The sequence below is a fragment of the Labeo rohita genome, chromosome 19 (assembly GCF_022985175.1).
Source record: "Labeo rohita strain BAU-BD-2019 chromosome 19, IGBB_LRoh.1.0, whole genome shotgun sequence".
In the NCBI taxonomy this organism is placed as follows: Eukaryota; Metazoa; Chordata; class Actinopteri; order Cypriniformes; family Cyprinidae; genus Labeo; species Labeo rohita.
Window position 1 is genome coordinate 18,394,220 of NC_066887.1, and position 18,232 is coordinate 18,412,451.

Genomic DNA, 18,232 nt, shown 5'->3' on the forward strand with positions numbered 1-18,232 from the left:
AATAATATTGTGAATCTGCTGAGTTAGAAATGATTTTTAGAAGCGTCACGCCTACACGCACATAGTGGGGCCTCAAGTCAGGGGTATTGCAGTTTTACATTATTTAATTCGTATTTTAATTTTCATTTGTTTCATAAATGTTAATTTACAGTTTTTGATGTTGTTTCAGTTTTAGTGTAAATTAATAAGTTAACATGGTCAAAATTCTCATGTTAGTTCTAATGTTCAGTGCAGACAGGTTGTAAAGGTTTTATAATCTACTGTTTATAAAAAGCTGTTGTTTTATTATTTTTGAGTTAGTTTTGGAGTCATTCATTTTAAATGTATTTTATTAAGTATTATTATTACACAGTTTTATTTATACTTATTGTTTAAGTTTTATTTATATTTATTTTATTTGTCAGTTGATAAAAAATATTTTTCATTTTAGTTTTTCAAACTTTTTTCAGCAAATGAGCGTTCATTTTTACCAGGAATATGCTAACTATATTTTTGTTGTTGTTGATTTTCCTAGCCTTGCAATGCATTTGACTGACCAAACTGGTTAACCTTAAACATGTTTTATGTTTTTAAAATTGTAAAATTTTAACAGCATCTTGTTATTTATACCTCCACTGTTTTTACCCAGATTACCCTCACTACGATCGGCTACGGTGACAAGACGCCACATACTTGGCAAGGTCGGCTTTTAGCAGCTTGTTTTGCCCTGCTGGGAGTGTCCTTCTTTGCCCTGCCGGCTGTAAGTACTGCCGTCGATTTTAAGGTCGGTGACATTTCTTTTTCCACCGATCCCAAACCATCTAATAATCCTCTGTCCTTTCTATAAGGGCATCCTGGGTTCAGGTTTTGCTCTGAAAGTGCAGGAGCAGCACCGGCAGAAACACTTTGAGAAGAGGAGGACTCCCGCTGCCAACCTCATACAGGTAACTGCTCAGTCAGCAACACATCTGCTGCAAATACAATCATGATTTCTCTTTCCACGTCCAAATACGTGTATGTTGTGTGTGTGTTGTGTACATGTACATCCATGTGTGTCATCTTGTGCCGTGCTGTATCGTGTTGTCTCCCCAGGCTGCATGGCGTCTCTACTCTACAGATGCTCAGCACTCATATCTCACAGCCACCTGGTATTTCTATGACAGTATGCTGCCGTCCTTCAGGTAAGTATGACCTGTAACGGAGCCCTCCTCGGAGATGCTTATCTGTGCCGTGCAAGTTGAACTGGCCTTGTGTGTAACTGATATGACTGACAGGTGGCTTTGCCGTTTTGAGGTCATGATTTCAAAATGAAGGGGTTCAAAATACCCAAATAGCATTAGACTGATTTATAATCGAGTTTCTGAGAAAACAATATTTTATTCATGATAAACACAATCCTCCCTGCACACACACCCACACAATGTTTTCACAAAATCCCTTTCACTTTAATTAAATGTGGTACTTTGACCCAGAAATCATGATTTAATTGATCGTTTTACAGTTCCTTTTATCATTTTAGTCATCTGCAACGTTAATTTTTGCATGTACTGAAAGCAAAGATTATGAGTTTTCATGAGTTATGTGACATTTCATTTTGGTCCCAGTTAATGTGGGATGAAAAATGTGGAGAAATAGAAATTGTAGCTGGTATTTTAACAAGTTTTGGCAAAAAATTCATTTGTTTTAAGGATTTCTACTCTACCTGTCAAAAGTTTTTGAACCATAAGATTTTTAATGTTTTTTAAAGGATTCTCTTCTCACCAAGCCTGAATTTATTTATTCCGAAAAAACAGTAAAACAGTAAAACAGCAAAAACAGTAATGTTGTGAAATATTTGTACTATTTAAAATAACTGCTTTCTATTTGAATATATTTTAACATTTATTTCTGTGATCAAAGCTACATTTTCAGCATCATTACTCCAGTCTTCTGTGTCACATGATCCTTCAGAAGTCATTCTAATATGCTGATTTGCTGTTCAAGAACATTTATTATTATTATTATCAATATTTAAAACAGTTGAGTACATTTTTCAGAATTGTTTGATGAATTTAGCAAGGATGTTTTAAATTGATCAAAAGTCATGAAGACATTTATAATGTTACAAAAGATTTCTATTTTAGATGAATGCTGTTCTGAACTTTCTCTTCATCAAAAAACTAAAAAAATTCTACTCAACTGTTTTCAACATAATAATAATAATAATAATAATAATAATAAATGTTTTCTGAGCAGCAAATCAGAATATTAGAATGATTTCTGAATGATCATGTGATGATGCTAAATTATACTAAAAAATCAGCTTTGAAATCTCAGGAATAAATGACATTTTAAATATATTCAAATAGAAAACCATTATTTTAAATAGTAAAAATATTTAAAAATTTGACAGTTTATGCTGTATTTTGAATCAAATAAATGCAGGCTTGGTGAGCAGAAGAGACTTCTTTAAAAAAAAAAAAATTAGAAATCTCACTGTTCAAAAACTTTTGACTGGTAGTGTACATATTTGTCATTTTACAGTGCGTAAAGATCCTAAGTAAAACATTTTTTAAACTGATTTGATTTGATACACAATTTAATTAATTTTATAAACCGTGTTCCACCTTTTTGATTGTTCGTAATATATTTCTATTTTCCCTTTAATAATATTTATCCCACATGCATTCTTGTTTGGATGAATTAATAATGACTAATTATTCATTTAAAATGACGGGGAAGTTTGTAATTCTGTTTAACATTTCTTAAATCTAAAATATTGATGTTTTATAAGCTGAATTGTCCCTGTCTTTTTAAAGTGATTTGATGGTTAATTTGCCATTTTGTTTTCAGTTTGTTTGGCTTCTTTTTTTTCCTTTTTGTTTTGTTTCTGTATCATGTTTTATTATTTTTATTTTTTGCTTGTGGGTCAGAGAACTGACATTACTGTTCAGTCACCTCCAACGGCAGCGTAGCACCAAGAAGGTTCTTCACAACTCCTACCACACCCTGCTGTCGGGGCTCCGGCCGTATAGCTCCCCCTACCTGTCTGGGGACAGGTACGACACTGTCCAGTTTAACTGTCTTCCTAGAGGACACTAACTCTTCCCTGCAATTTGCATTCACATGCTGGCATAATATATAGTGTCAGGTCTCAGATCATTACTTAAAACATCCGACAATATGTAACCTGACGCTCCAGTAAGCTGCAGTTAATGCAGCTGCCGTAGTTTTACTTGTTTGTGTTTTCTGTGTTTGCTTGTCTTGTTTTCTGTGCTGATACTAATATGCATCTATACTGGGACATTGAAAGATTTATCAGATATGTGATGAAGTTGTACTCTTTGATTGTTTTGAATTTTAAAGGTAAAAAGTAGATTTTTAGTAGTTATAATTGAAAATCTCCATAATTGATCACATATCTGATGCTGGTCTTTGGTACAATGGCCTTTGTGTGTGTGTTTATGTGTGTGTGTGTTTGTTAATGCCTGCACACATTTGTGTGTGAGCATTATCTCTTTACCCTTTGACCTTTCAGTGTGTCTCACAACCCATCTTCATACCCCTTCATTCAACTTCTCCATTCTCCTCCTTCTCCTCCTCATCTCTCCCTGCCATCACTCCATCTATTCACGTTTTCAGGAGGACAGACGTTCCATGCAGGTTTGTGGTAGACTTTTGAGACGACTGTATTTCGCCCAATGGGAAGTGTCGTTGGCCATGCTGTGTTTACAGTTTGAGGTGCTTTTTGATTAGAGTGACGATGATAAAAATTAACCGGGTCTCAGATGCAACGATGGTCCGGCTGCATTCAGATGCATTGAAATCTTACCGAATAACCTCACATGCCAGTGTCTGCATGCCACCCTATCCCTGCCTGCCTCACTTTAGACTTTCTCACCCTACCTTTTCTAAATGACCTTCCACCCCTATAAGTTGCACATGTCATAGTCCTTTCAACTGATGCTGGGGCAGTTTTTCATTTCAGTGCAAAAAAAATAAAAAATAAAATGCAGAGATGTGCTGAAAGGCTGCAAGTGCTGATCCTGAATCCTGAATGTGTGTGTGAGCTCACCGACCCTTTCTAAAGAAACACTTATTTCTCCACTTATTACTAAGTTACACTTTGTTTTAAAGTGCACGTAATAGAGAGCTTAATGTGGCTCCAAACCTGTATAATTTTCATTCATCTGTGGAACACAGAGATATTAAGCTACATTTGCAATAAAAATAAATGGTGGCTGGAGCTGTCAAGAAAAAGTTAAAGTACTATAACAGTAGTTCATATGAGTTGTGTGCTGAATCCCAAGTTTTCTAAAGCTGTACAATATATTTTAAATGTAGACTAAAATGTAAGTCATTATAAAATATAAAAAGCAATGATGGAAAAAAAATATTTAAAGGGTTAGTTCACCCAAAAACTAAAATTCTGTCATTAATTACCCTCGTGCCATTCCAAACCTGTAAGACCTTCCTTCATTTTCAGAACACAAATTAAGATATTTTTGATTAAATCTGAGAACTTTTTGACCCTGCATAGACAGCAACGCACTTACCACTTTCAAGATCCAGAAAGGTAGTAAGGACATCATTAAAATAGTCCATGTGACATCAGTGGTTCAAACATAATTTCAGGATGCTACGAGAATACTTTTTGTGCGAAAAGAAAACAAAAATAACTTTATTTAACAATTTCTTGCTTGCACCACACTAGGGCTGCCCTCCACTAAAGATTTTTTTGGCGACTATTAGTCGCACGTTTATTAATAAACCATATCAATCACAATAATGAGCCTTTAATTGCGTACATATCCTAAGCCTTCAAGCGCACAAAAAAAGCTTATCACAGCGCACTGGCAGATATAATAATTATGAATGTGGCAGGGAAAAACAGCAAGGATACTGCATTAATGTTTTAATAATTTATTGATAAACTAGCGCTTAAGTCAGCGACACTGACCCATCATCTCCGCAATAGTGGATGCGCCTGTATGCATGTATTCATACGGATTACATAATCTGAGAATATTTGAATTGGTTCATTTAAAAGTAGACGTTTCATTCTCTATAGATATATTTTCATGTCTGTAAGCCAAGTATACACAAAGTTTTGAAGTTTCACGCTCAAGTTCACGAGATGGCAGAAAAAGCATACTTGTATGATTTTACAAAAGCGCAAAGTTTTGTTGTTATTCTGAATGCACACAAATAAACACAGTCTTTACAGATTTGAAAGATGTATTAATTTTATCTGTATAATCAAAAATGACAAAGTATTTTAAGAGCAAGTGACCACACCAGCGCCTCCATCTGTTATGCGATGAGCATGCTACTATTCAGCTTCCACATTCCGCACAGACACTAGAATAGCGCACATTTTTCTAGGTTAACATTAGATTGAGCTGCCATGTAAAGTTGCTGCTACATAGCATATTTCAGATGAAAAGCCATATTTGAGGTTGATGAATGATAGGTGGACGTTTGGATGTCCTGCCTAATGTATTATGTTACCACATAGACCAGCCGCTAATGATCTGTCATGAACTACGTGACTTTGCCACTTTTTTTCTGCAGCTAAGCTAAATTTTAGTCAACCAAGCCTCCTCTCGTTGACTAATGGTTAGTTGACTTTGCACAACAAAGACTTATACAGAAGAGAAGAAAGAACTATTCTCGTAGCTTCACAACATAAATGTTGAACCACTGATGTCACATGGACTATTTTAACAATGTCCTAACTACCTTTCCGGGCCTTGAAAATTTCAGTTGCATTGCTGTCTATGCAGGGTCAGAAAGCTCACGTATTTCATCAAAAATATCTTCATTTGTGTTCTGAAGATGAACAATGGTCCTATGGGTTTGAAACAACATGAGGGTGAGTAATTAATAAAATTTTTGGGAGAACTATCCCTTTAAGTAGGTAGCAGCTTACATTTTGGCCTGTTCCACACACACAGCTATCTCAGCTATCTGTTTTATGGCTTGAAATGTAGCACAGATGTCTGCATATTACTTTTATGCTATTTATAGTCATGTGTTTTGTCATTTTTAGAGCTTGACCGCTCCAGTCCACACTGGCTTTCATTGTGTGGGGAAAAAAGCAGTTAAGGCATTTTTCAAAACATCTCCTTTTGTGTTCCACAGAAGAAAGAATACTAGTTTTGAAATTCTGAGGAATGAATTTGCATTTTTTGAATGAACTGTAATTTGGAATTTAAGTCATGTTAAGATACATTAACAAAAAGAGATTAATCCATAAGAACATCATCAACTTGGATGGTATTACATACTTGCATATGAAATTTAAATGTCTGCCCGCAATCTCTTGCAAATGCACACTAAAAACAAGTGTAACACGTGTGTCCTGGCACAGCCAACTAACCCTCACGACCCCTCACGAATCCCTCCCTCTGCCTTGTGTGTCTCTTCAGTCAGCTCATATCTAAAAAGAGGGGTTTCTTCCGGATTCATACTGGCAGTAAGCAGAGGTATCCATGTGTGATGTGCCTGTGCACACTGGGCACGATCCGTCCCACCCCGATGCCTGAAACTCTCTGAGCCTTACTGATCCAGTGCAGCTTGACTCATTCAGGGAGATTCATAAAGCCTTATGTGAAGAGATATTCATAGTCATCATGACTGGATTACATTCCTCATAAACTGTGAAAGACAAAGGCTGCACTAGCTCAATAATCTCAGTAATCTGCCCTTTAATCTGTGAGAGGCTGACCAGAGAACAGAGTACTGTATATCTCTGCTGAATGCACACAGATGAGGCCTGCATGTGCTCACAGGGCAAAGATAAACCATGCAGTCGGGTGTAACCAAAAACCTGAATAACTGTTCTTCATGGTTTATTTCGATATGCATGTCACTTTCGATTTGGCATGTTGTAACATTTGGATGCAGGAGTATCAAGAATTCTTGAGTCAGCTGTTAAAATATTTCGTAGGAGAGGTATGCATGTACGAGTCATGCTTAGACTGAGATCTTTATGTGTTTTAATGTGTTTAAGCATGTGTTTGAATGCAAAAAGTAATCTGATGTAGATTTGTGGGTTGCTGAATTCTGCTCTTGACGAAGGAAGTGCATTGTGCATGAGGTTTGTGACCTCTATGTGCATGAGATTGAAACAATATTTCAATTTAAGGCTTTTCACACTTGAAATATGTAACCCTGGGTCATTCTAAACACTGATTCACATTTCACACTGAGGTTAACAATTAGTTCTGAGTATTCTATTCATAAGCTGAGGTTTCACACTGTACATTCTTAAACGCTGGGTTAATGCTCTTAATTGCATTACGTTTTTCGATATCAGTGTCATTGACTGGACGAACGCATCATGTGATATGTTTACATAAATGCTCTAACAATTGTAATTTTAATGTGTGAGGCTTCCCGTGTCATCCACATCCAGCTATTTTTTACTGTACAAAACAGCTCGTTTTGCTGCTTAACACTGCAAACTAGTGTGTCTTACCATGTTAATGTATTATCTTAAATACGAACATACTGGTTTGTAGTGCAAAGAGTTTTACCGTTTACTACACTTTGTTACTCTTCTTGTTATTCCGTTCAGCAGTTAATGAACCTGAGGTCTCGCACATTCACAGAAAACGGCTTACTTCCACGTTGAAAATTAAGGTGGATACAAAGCGCAATGTTTTCGTGACTGTCCAAAGCAGGGGAAAACGAGGCACGTGACTGGCTGTCGGTTGCATCTAGTCATCTATCATTCTAACACTGAATCATGTCACACTGTGCACATTTGACACCGCAAATTTCATGGGTAAAAGCAATGCTGACACCACTTCTACATTTCAAATGTGAAATGTTAAAATACAGTTTTAGAATGACAATAAGCGAGGGTTGAGCACTGTGTGAAAAGCTTAAATGGTGACTAGGACTGTAGAAAATCTTTCTGGCATGTTTTTTAGCAATTTTTTTGAAATTATTTTGAAATATCATGATTTATGGTTTTAGTTTGGTTAAAATGTTTCAGCTAAAAATACCTACTTCAGCATGCTTATGCTTGATTCCATGGATTCAAAGAGAACTCTTGCATTTCTACTGTTGCTCCTTTTGATGGCATGCTGCAGGTTAATACACCATTACCCCTCAATCAACTCCAGACATTAAGATTAATATCTGCTATGCTGTCTTAACTATTTAACTGATAATACACATGACTTTACATACAGCACTATAAACATTTGCAAGTGTTCTAAAAGTTCATTCAGTGGCGGATGTAACAAGCTAGTATGATACTAGATCCGTTTATTGAAAGTGATGCACTGCAAAAATCAATAATTTTGTCTTGAAAATATGTTTGAAACATAAAAAAAACTATTTGTAAATGGAGTAAGAAAAAGGCTTTAGGATTTTGAAAAAAGGATATAGTTTTGAAGATTTTTTTGATACTGAAAAAAGACAATAATACTAATTAAGAAGATTGTTTTTTGCAGTGTTTTCCAGTTAGCACACGCTGTCTTGACAGTATTTAAAGGGGACATCGGATGGCCATTTTTCACAAGTTGGTACAGCTCTTTTGGGTCTTCATGAAAAGCCTGTAATATACTTTGGTTAAAACTCCCCAATGGTTGTGTAAAACAACATCCTTTTTACCTTATCAAAAACAGCTCTGTTCACAGTGACCCATTTCGGTGCATGTCTCTTTAAATGATAATGAGCTACTGCTCACCCCGCCCTTCTCTTCCATATTCAAATGGCTAGCTACCTACATAGATACCAGCTGCAAATTGTAACAGCTCGCTGGATGATAACGTTTCAGACTCAGGCAGTCCTTAAAGGGGTCATTGGATGCAAACTTCACTTTTACATGTTGTTTGAACATTAATGTGTGTTGTCAGTGTATGTACAAATCTACCCTATAATTATAAAAATCCATGCAGTGGTTTTTAATTAATCTGTTAAAATAATATCCCCTTTTTCAAATCAAGCCATTCTCAGATGCCTGTTGTTGTGGCGTCACACCGACAGAGGCCACTCCCACAATAGTTGATTGACATGAGTGTCTTACCTCAGATCAGCTGTAACAGTCCACCCTCTTTGTTTCGATGCCGGAGCAGGGATGTAATTTAGACAAGAATATCTACGATTGACCGATTGAGGTGTTCTGTTGCTGGATGTAATAATGAATATAGTAATTGTCATTTACTCCCGACATCTGAGCCACTGAAGATGCAGTGGATTACATTTGTTTGTGAAGGGAATGCACCTCCTGATCTACATAAATGCGTCTATGTTTGCACAAATCATTCGTGATCCAGCTTTACTTACCACAGAAGTGAGTATAAGGTTTTTTTTATGAATGTCTGCAATCACCTTTTCATAATAACGTGCTAGTTAGCAAGTTTTGCGGCTAAACGCGGCTAAATGCAGCTAAAGTAAACAATCTCTCAGAGCAGCACGTCACTCCACAGAGAGAACAGAGGGGCGGGGTGAGCAGAGCTCATTTGCATTTAAAGGAACAATCCATCAGAAAGGGATGATTTTTGCAGAGCTGTTTTTGACAAGGTAAAAAGGGTGTTGTTTTACACAACCATTGAGAATTTTTAACCAAAGTATATTATAGACTTTTCATTAAGACCCTAAAGAATCATATTAACTTGTGGAAAATGGGCATCTGATGACCTTTTTAAAGGGGTAGTTCACCCAAAAATGAAAATTACCACCCTCTACTACTCGCCCTCAAGCCATCCTAGGTGTATATGACTTTCTTCTTTCAGACGAATCCAATTGGAGTGATATTAAAAAATGTCCTTACTCTTTCAAGCTGTATCATGGCAATAGGTGAGTGTTTTTCTTCAACAGATCAAAAAAACAAGTCCAATAAAGTGCATTCATCCATAATAAAAAGTGCCTCACATGGCTACAGGGGGTGAATAAAGGCCCTCTGTAGCGAATCGATGCATTTTTGTAAGAAATATATCCATACTCAAAACGTAATAATCACTTTAATCTAGCTTGTGCTGACTGTTGTACACGGAAGTTATCCCGGGCAGATGATGCAGGATGTCTCGCACAAACCAACGTTTGTTTACAGAAGCAAAGGAAGCAAAGTTTCCTTACTTTAGCAAAGGAAAACCAGTCTCCTCCTGGCTTATATTGAAATTCCTCTTGACAAATCCTTGTTTTGTACTTCCAATTTTTGACCGTTGTTTGGTTTTGCTCTATACTCTGTGCGTCCCTGTTCGTCACTTCTGAGCGGCGCATACACAACTCCTATATCCTACGTCATCCACCTGGAGCAGCTTTCGTGTACGACAGTGAGCGCAAGCTAGATTAAAGTGATTATTAAATTTTAAATATGGATATTTTTCTTACAAAAGCATCACTTCACTACAGGAGGCCTTTATTCACCCCCCGGAGTCATGTGAGGCACTTTTTATTATGGATAGATGCACTTTTTTCGACTTATTTTGACCTGTTGAAGAGAAATACTCACCTATTTTTTAATATCACTCCAACTGGATTTGTCTGAAAGAAGGAAGTCATATACACCTAGGATGGCTTGAGGGTGAGTAAATAATGGGCTAATTTTCATTTTGGGTGAACTATCCCTTTAACAAACTGGCTGTGCGTTTTCTTTTCAGTGATTCTGAACTGACAAACATACCAAAAACCTAACTAAAAAAATGGAAAAAGTGAAATTTTCTTCCAGTGTTCCCTTTAAAGGTTGTGATATTGTCTAAAATGTAGATAAATCTAGAAACCATGAAATTATGTGAAGCTCACACAGGGCAACATATGTCTTTGATTAACCATTTTCCTTCTATGTGGTGTCAGCGTTACCATGTAAATTAAACTAATCACCTTTTGATAGATCAATGTCTGTTTTCTAACCCTTTTGTCTGTTCGTCTTTGTTAAAAAATGTATTATTACATAAGCAAACATAGTCTCTGAAATAAAGGTTTACATTATAGAACATGTAAGAAAAAGATTTCCTTGTTTGTCACCAAATCAGATTATTGCTCTAATTTTTTCGGCAGTGGGAAGATGGGTTTCCGTGACCGCATTAGGATGAACAATTCACGCTCCTCTCAGGCTATCCGGAGCAAGGCTTCTCCTTTGCCCCCAGGTAATGTTCGGCGCTCCCCCAGCACCGAGAACGTGCCAGAAGCCACCAGCCCCGGCAAGGTCCAGAAAAGCTGGAGCTTTAATGATCGGACTCGATTCCGTACCTCTCTCCGGCTAAAACCACGTCCCGCTGCAGATGGTAGCAATCTTTCCACTTGTTTACGTTTATACAGATACATATTTACATACAGTTGAGGTCAAAAGTTTGCATCCTCCTTTCAGAATCATTAAAAGTGTTAATTATTTTACCAAAATAAGAGGGATCATACAAAATGCATGTTATTGTTTATTTAGTACTGACCTGAATAAGATATTTCAAATAAAATATGTTTACATATAGTCTACAGGAGAAAATAATAGTTGAATTTATAAAAATGACCTGGTTCAAAAGTTTACACCCCCTTGATTCTTAATACTGTGTTGTTACCTGAATGATCGACAGCTGTGTTTTTTTTTTAGTGATAGCTGTTCATGAGTCCCTTGTTTGTCCTAACAGTTAAACTGCCTGTTGTTCTTCAGAAAAATCCTTCAGGTCCCACATATTCTTTGGTTTTCCAGCATTTTTGTGTATTTGTGACCTTTCCAACAAAGACTGTATGATTTTGAGATCCATCTTTTCACACTGAGAACAACTGAGCAGAAGGTTCAAACGCTCATTGATGATCTAGAAGGAAACACAATGCGTTTTGTGTGATCCCTGTCATTTTGGTAAAATAATTAACATTTTTAATGATTCTGAAAGGGGGGTGCAAACTTTTGACCTCAACTGTACATAAACTACCGTTCAAAAGTTCAAAGTCAAGAAGATTTATTTATTTTAAAGTCTTTTATGCTCCTCAGGACTACATTTATTTGATCTAAAACAGTAAAAACAGTAATATTATGAAATGTTACTGCAATTTAAAACAACTGTTTTCAGTTTTATTATAATTGAAATTTTAGTTTATTCCTTCAATGGAAAAGTCTTCAGTGTCACATGATCCTATTAAGTTGGTTCTCAAAAAAACAAGACTGATAACTTTTAATTTGCTAAATCCAAGTATAAACTTTTTTCAAAAAAAATCTTGGTGTAAATTGTGGTGTACATTTCTCTCTTTTCATTACGGACTGATCTCTTATAGTGGAGGGAGTCGGAGAAGAGCACACAGAGGACAAATCTTACTGTGATGTCGCCATGGAGGATGTGATACCAGCAGTGAAAACCCTAATTCGTGCTGTTAGGTGAGTCAGAGGTTGAAAACACCACTACAGAGCTCTACGGAGTCCTGTAGTTCACTTAACGACCGAGAATTCTCAGATAATGTCACCACGCATGCTGTTCAGTTTGAATGAACAGTTGGTCTTTTGCAAAAGGGACCTCAGTATAGAATCTGCTCTGTCAGCCGTGACCTTTTCACAGTGCAATTACATCAGTTGACCATTATGGAGACAAAGCGGGGTTAGACTCATAGAGGGCATGGCAACCTTCAGTTGTGGCTCCTACTTCTTGCTTAAACAAGCAGAAAGTAATACAAGATGTTCTAAAAATATTGTCAAGTTCTTACTGAGAAGCGAGCAGCCTCTCTCTGATTGGTCAGTGCAACACAAATGCCTAGTTCAGTGAGAACATGATGTGTAGTGTGAGGCCCTATTTACACTAGTGGGACCAAAAGTCTCTGTTTTGGTCCGTTTACACTGAAATGCAACCCCTGAGTTTTCAAACTCAGATGGGGTCTGCAGCAAACGTTCAAAACTCCCCGTTTTCAATGGTCGTAGTAGTGTAAACCACAGGCGTAACCGTAGCAAAAGTTATGTGTTTTAAAACAATAATGCACTAGTGTAAACAGCCTGAGAGTGGCATTGTTTGTCAGACATAGCAACAGTAACTAAGGAGGGCGGGTTTCTGCGAAGGGTCAATTGAGCCTTTTAAGTTTTTGGGGGGACAAAAAAAGAGTGAATGGATTTTTATCATTGTAGGATGGTTGTGTCCACACACTACCAAGACACATTTATATGCAAACAACATGTAAAACTGAATTTTGCATCCAATGAATTTCCTATAATTTCTCATGTTTTAAATAGTTTTTGTGTACAGTTTGTCCTACAGATTCCTTTAGCTCAAATGTAAGTCGCTTTGGATAAAAGCATCTTTTAAATTCATTAATGTACATGTGAAATATGTCATTACATGTCATCAACATCATAAATATAGACACATAATATGGCAAAATGCAGTTGAAGGTTAATTCAGGCCATGATAACAGGACGTGATAAATGTTCTAACAAAAAAGAATTTGTTCAAAGAAGTTCTGTTTTTCAAAATTTCAAAAAAGTCAAAAGTCAAAAAAGTGCATCTATTTGAAGAATCGCCCATAGGTAGATGCGCGTAAAATCTCATATTTGCACCTTACTGCACCTGTGAATGTCACACTTTCTGAGAACAATTGTATCTTCTAGCTTTTCGTCCTAACCAGTGTATCGTGGGTGATTAGGTCACATTGCCCAAACAGATTCTCAAAGCAGAACTCCAGGTGTGTACATACTCACAGGTGCATCATTTCCTGTTATCTGTGCGAGAAGATTTTGTGTTTTACATAAGAGCCCTCAATAAGATTGATGTCCTTAAGGAACAGGCAAATTTTAGCTTCACCACAATGCTGAGGTTTCACTTTTGCAGAAGGCCCATAGTTCATCAGTGTTCGGCTGCACAAATGTGTACAAAAGAATATGGAACGCTCTAAATCCGGAATTTCCCTCATTTAAACTTTGACTTTCTGCACAGTTTATAATGTAATAATTACTATTTTATTTTATTTTATTTTATTTTATTTTATTTTATTTTTTATTTTTATTTTTTCCTGGATTGGCAGAGAACCAGGGGAAAGCTTTTAAAGGACTGCAATGAATCAGGTCTGCTTAATGACTAAAAATATTTTCTATTTGTGAAATATTTCATTTAGAGACTCCTGTGTGTTATTTTGCATTTATCCCTACTTCCGATGAATTATGAAGGCTGATATTTGTTCATGCAGCTATTCTTAGAGATTCCATCTCAAATGCTTCTGTGGACTGGGGTATTCTAAAGCTGCCCATATAATGATACACCCATACAGTGCATTGCCATCGAGTGAGCGAGTCAGCATTTTAAGGAAACCCTTGGAGGATGGAAATAAATGGGATTTCTTTTTTCCTTTCCCTCTCTCTTTCTCTTTTTCCTTACCCTCTCTTTTATCCACACCTGAGACCCACCCTGGCAAAATATGCAGCTACCTGCAAAATTAAAAGACGGAAAAAATACATATACAGACAGCAAAAAGCCTAAACTCTAGAGTCATCAAGAAACTTGTTTGTTCTGTGGGGGGGAGGTTGACGGGTGCTGTGGACCAGCTGTGGACTTCTTCTGAGATCCGACTGAAACTGCACCATCACCCGGGCAGAGATGCACAGCTCAACATTTGCTGTTGCACACGCAAGCTGTTCCTGCGAAACAATGGCTCTTTAAAAAAAAAATTCCTCCTCAGTATGTAGAATTTACCAGCACTGGAAGACTTTTGTCCAAGCTCGGTTTCCCCCCCTGCTGGTTGCTAATGAATCTAGAGGATGAGGAAGGATAGTTGTCCTGCTGATACTCTCCATAACCGAAGGTTATCCCAACATAAAATGCCTCTATACTAAAGACAGGATATCCTCTTTGCTTTGATGGATAACAACAGAGAGTGAGATTAGAAAATCACCAGAGTATGACAGTTTGAGTGGATCTATTTGCCCATGTTGTGTTTTCTGTTGAGCCAGCAGGGCTTGATAGTCCACTGTGACAATAATAAGAGGGATCAGTGCTGATTTAGAGAGGGCTAACGTGTCTCTGACTAACAACTGGGGGAGAAAAAAACACTTTAGGTGAAAAATGAAGCACGGTGGCAGTCAAGGGCATCTCTGCTCATGCTCGGGTGCGTACAGTAACGTCTAGTATATTTTCAGCTGCTTCTGCCTCAGAGATTCACTGATATATGAAACATATGGTTGTTTTATGTATATACACTACAAGTCGAACGTTTTTGAACAGTAAGATTTTTAATGTTTTTTAAAGAAGTCTCTTCTGCTCACCAAGCCTGCATTTATTTAATCCTAAGTACAGCAAAAGCAGTAAAATTTTTAAATATTTTTACTATTTAAAATAACTGTCTATTTGAATATATTTTAAAATGTAATTTATTCCTGTGATCAAAGCTAAATTTTCAACATCATTGCTAAAATGATGAAAAGTGATAATTAAAGACATTTCTAATATTACAAAAGATTATTTCAAATGATGTTCTTCTGAACTTTCTATTCATCAAAGAAACCTGAAAAAAATTCTACTCAGCTGTTTTTTAATAACAACAACAATAATAATAATAATAATACATGTTTTTTTGGCAGAAAATAAGAATATTAGAATGATTTCTGAAGGATCATGTGACACTGAAGACTGGAGTAATGATAAATATTCAGCTTTAAAATTACAGGAGTAAGTTACTTTAAAAAATATATATATTTAAACAGAAAACAGATATTTTAAATAATAAAAAACATTTCAGAATTGTACTGTTTTTGCTGTACTTTGGATTAAATAAATGCAGGCTTGGTGAGCAGAAAAGACTTCTTTAAAAAACATTAAAAATCTTACTGTTACTGGTAGTGCATATGGTAGTTGGAAATATTTGGAATTTGTATTGGATTGGCGATCGGTTTTCTAGCTATTTATTGTAAGCATTTTAGGAATTGTCTAGTGACTTTTTTAAGAGTGTCTCACTAAAAATGACTGTGAAATACGAGATATTCCTTAAAAATAAATTTGAAAGGAAAGATTAAAAAAAAATCTATTTGTGTATTACATGTTGCCTACAAATTGGCCATAATATATCAGCAACACCCATTTAAAACTGTAGAATAAAACAGAAAATAAATGATGAAATATGAAAAGTACCATTATTACAGTAACACTTTACAGTAAGCTTCATTAGTTAACTGCATTAGTTAACATGAACTAAGAACAAACTATACTTCTACAGCATTTATTAATCTTAATGTTAATTTCAGAATTTTCTAAAGCATTATTAAAATCACAAGTTGTGTGTTAACATTAGTAAATGCACAACATGAACAAACAAAACATGACTATTTTTATTAACCCAACATTAACAAAGATTAATAAACAGCGTAATAAATGTATCGTTTATTATTCGTTTATGTTAGTTAATACATTAACTAATGATAACAAATATGTTACCGTTCATACAAAACCGTTCATTTTATTTTAAACCTGACATTTTTATGATATCAAGGTTTAAGGGGACACTGTAAAACAGACAAATAGCTTAAATTTATCTGTGAAAAAAGCATAATTTGAATAAAATAATAAATAATTGTACAAGTGTGTAGTTTTAATTTTCTTCTACAGAGCACACACAATAAAGCATAAATCTATTTTTTAAGATCAAAGTCATATATCTTATGCCTTAAATACTACAGTATAATGACATGAAAGAAATTCCCCTTTTTTCCCCCGGTCCTTAGTAGGTTACATTACACAATACACACGCACACACTTTCCCTCTTTGTAAAGAGGGTGTCATCGTCAGAATAATTACCAGCCGGTAGGTGGGGGATGTATTCTCTCTCTCCACGCTGACTGTTTATGAGTCACTCATGTAATTGATAAGGCCTCTTTCTGTAATTAATCTTGTTACACTTATTAATCTTGTGGCTCGTTTCACAGCTGTTTGCTTTTGTTTTGCAGTATTCCGGTTTTATCTTTCCCTGTAATGCCATGGCTTCTACGTCATTCTAGTATGTTTCGTGTCTCATGTGAATGCAGGATTCTGAAATTCCTGGTGGCCAAGAGGAAGTTTAAAGAGACCCTGCGGCCATATGATGTAAAAGATGTGATTGAGCAGTATTCAGCAGGACACCTCGATATGCTGGGCAGAATCAAAAGCCTGCAGACCAGGTTTGATCAGTCAAAATAAAAAACAGACAAGCCATCAATCCTACAATCAGATTGTACTCCTAACACACAAAAACCTCTCCTGATAAGTCCCAACGAATTTTCTTTTTTTACAGGGTGGATCAGATCATAGGCCGTGGTGCCATTCCATCAGATAAAAAAGTGAGGCCTGAAAAAGGGGAGAAAACTCCTCCTGAACTGGAACAGATGGACGAATTAAGCATGATGGGACGTGTGGTGAAAGTGGAAAAGCAGGTAAACTATGAATATCTATCTATCTATCTATCTATAAAGATTTGAGGTCAGCAAGATTTTGGTTTTTGGTAGACTTTTGTTTTTAGTATTTGTTTTTAAAATAAGTCTTTTATACTATTTGATAAAAAAAAACTACAATAAAAATAACGTTTTTTATTTTAATATATTGCAAAATGTATTTTATCCTGGCGATGACAAAGCTGAATTTTCAACATCATTACTCCAGTCTTCAATGTCACATGATCCTTCAGATTATAATATGCTGTCTTTTTTTGTTTAAGAAACATTTATTATTATCACTGTTGTAAACAGTAGTGCTGCATAATTTATTTAATTTTATAATAATTTTTTTTTTTTTTTTTTTTTTGGAATCCATGATACATTTTTTTAATCATTCAAACAGCAAGTTTAAAAACAGTTTTTAAAAAAAAAAAAAAAAAACATTAGATAGATAACATTAGTTAACTACTTTAGTTAACATGAACTAAGAATGAACAATATTCTACAGCATTTATTAATATTAGTTAATGTTATTTTTTTTAATAGTAGTGTATTTACACTACCAGTCAAAAGTTTTTGAACAGTAAGATTTTTAGTGCTATTTAAAGAGGTTTCTTCCTCCCACCAAGCATACATTTATTTGATCCATAATACAGCAAAAGCAGTAATATTTTGAAATATTTTTACTATTTAAAATAACTGCTTTCTATTTAAATATATTTTAAAATGTCATTTTTTCCTGTGATGAAAGCTACATTTTCAGCATCATTACTCCAGTCTTCAGTGTCACCATAATTCTTCAGAAATCATTCTAATATGCTGATTTGCTGTTCAAGAAACATTTATTATTATTAATTTAAGAAAGTGTTTCAATTTAAAACAGTTGAGTACATTCTTTCAGGATGAATAAAAAGATGCAAAGATCAGGGGGAAATTATAGAAATTAATAC

At 35.5% G+C, this 18,232-nt stretch overlaps 1 protein-coding gene across 4 annotated transcripts in view; it reads left to right on the top strand.

Moving 5' to 3' along the window:
• Positions 1-18,232, top strand: part of LOC127181769 (potassium voltage-gated channel subfamily KQT member 4) — a 70,058-nt gene that overhangs the window by 46,213 nt on the left and 5,613 nt on the right. The window contains exons 6-14 of one of the 4 annotated variants that reach the window (XM_051136681.1): positions 629-739; positions 828-923; positions 1,072-1,160; positions 3,601-3,621; positions 6,390-6,446; positions 10,975-11,201; positions 12,184-12,283; positions 16,899-17,030; positions 17,144-17,282. In XM_051136681.1, the coding sequence (XP_050992638.1) occupies positions 629-739; positions 828-923; positions 1,072-1,160; positions 3,601-3,621; positions 6,390-6,446; positions 10,975-11,201; positions 12,184-12,283; positions 16,899-17,030; positions 17,144-17,282 (972 nt within the window). Of the gene's footprint in view, positions 1-628; positions 740-827; positions 924-1,071; positions 1,161-2,891; positions 3,018-3,600; positions 3,622-6,389; positions 6,447-10,974; positions 11,202-12,183; positions 12,284-16,898; positions 17,031-17,143; positions 17,283-18,232 lie in introns of all 4 variants that reach the window. The other 3 variants (XM_051136680.1, XM_051136683.1, XM_051136682.1) reach the window with 3 other exon arrangements.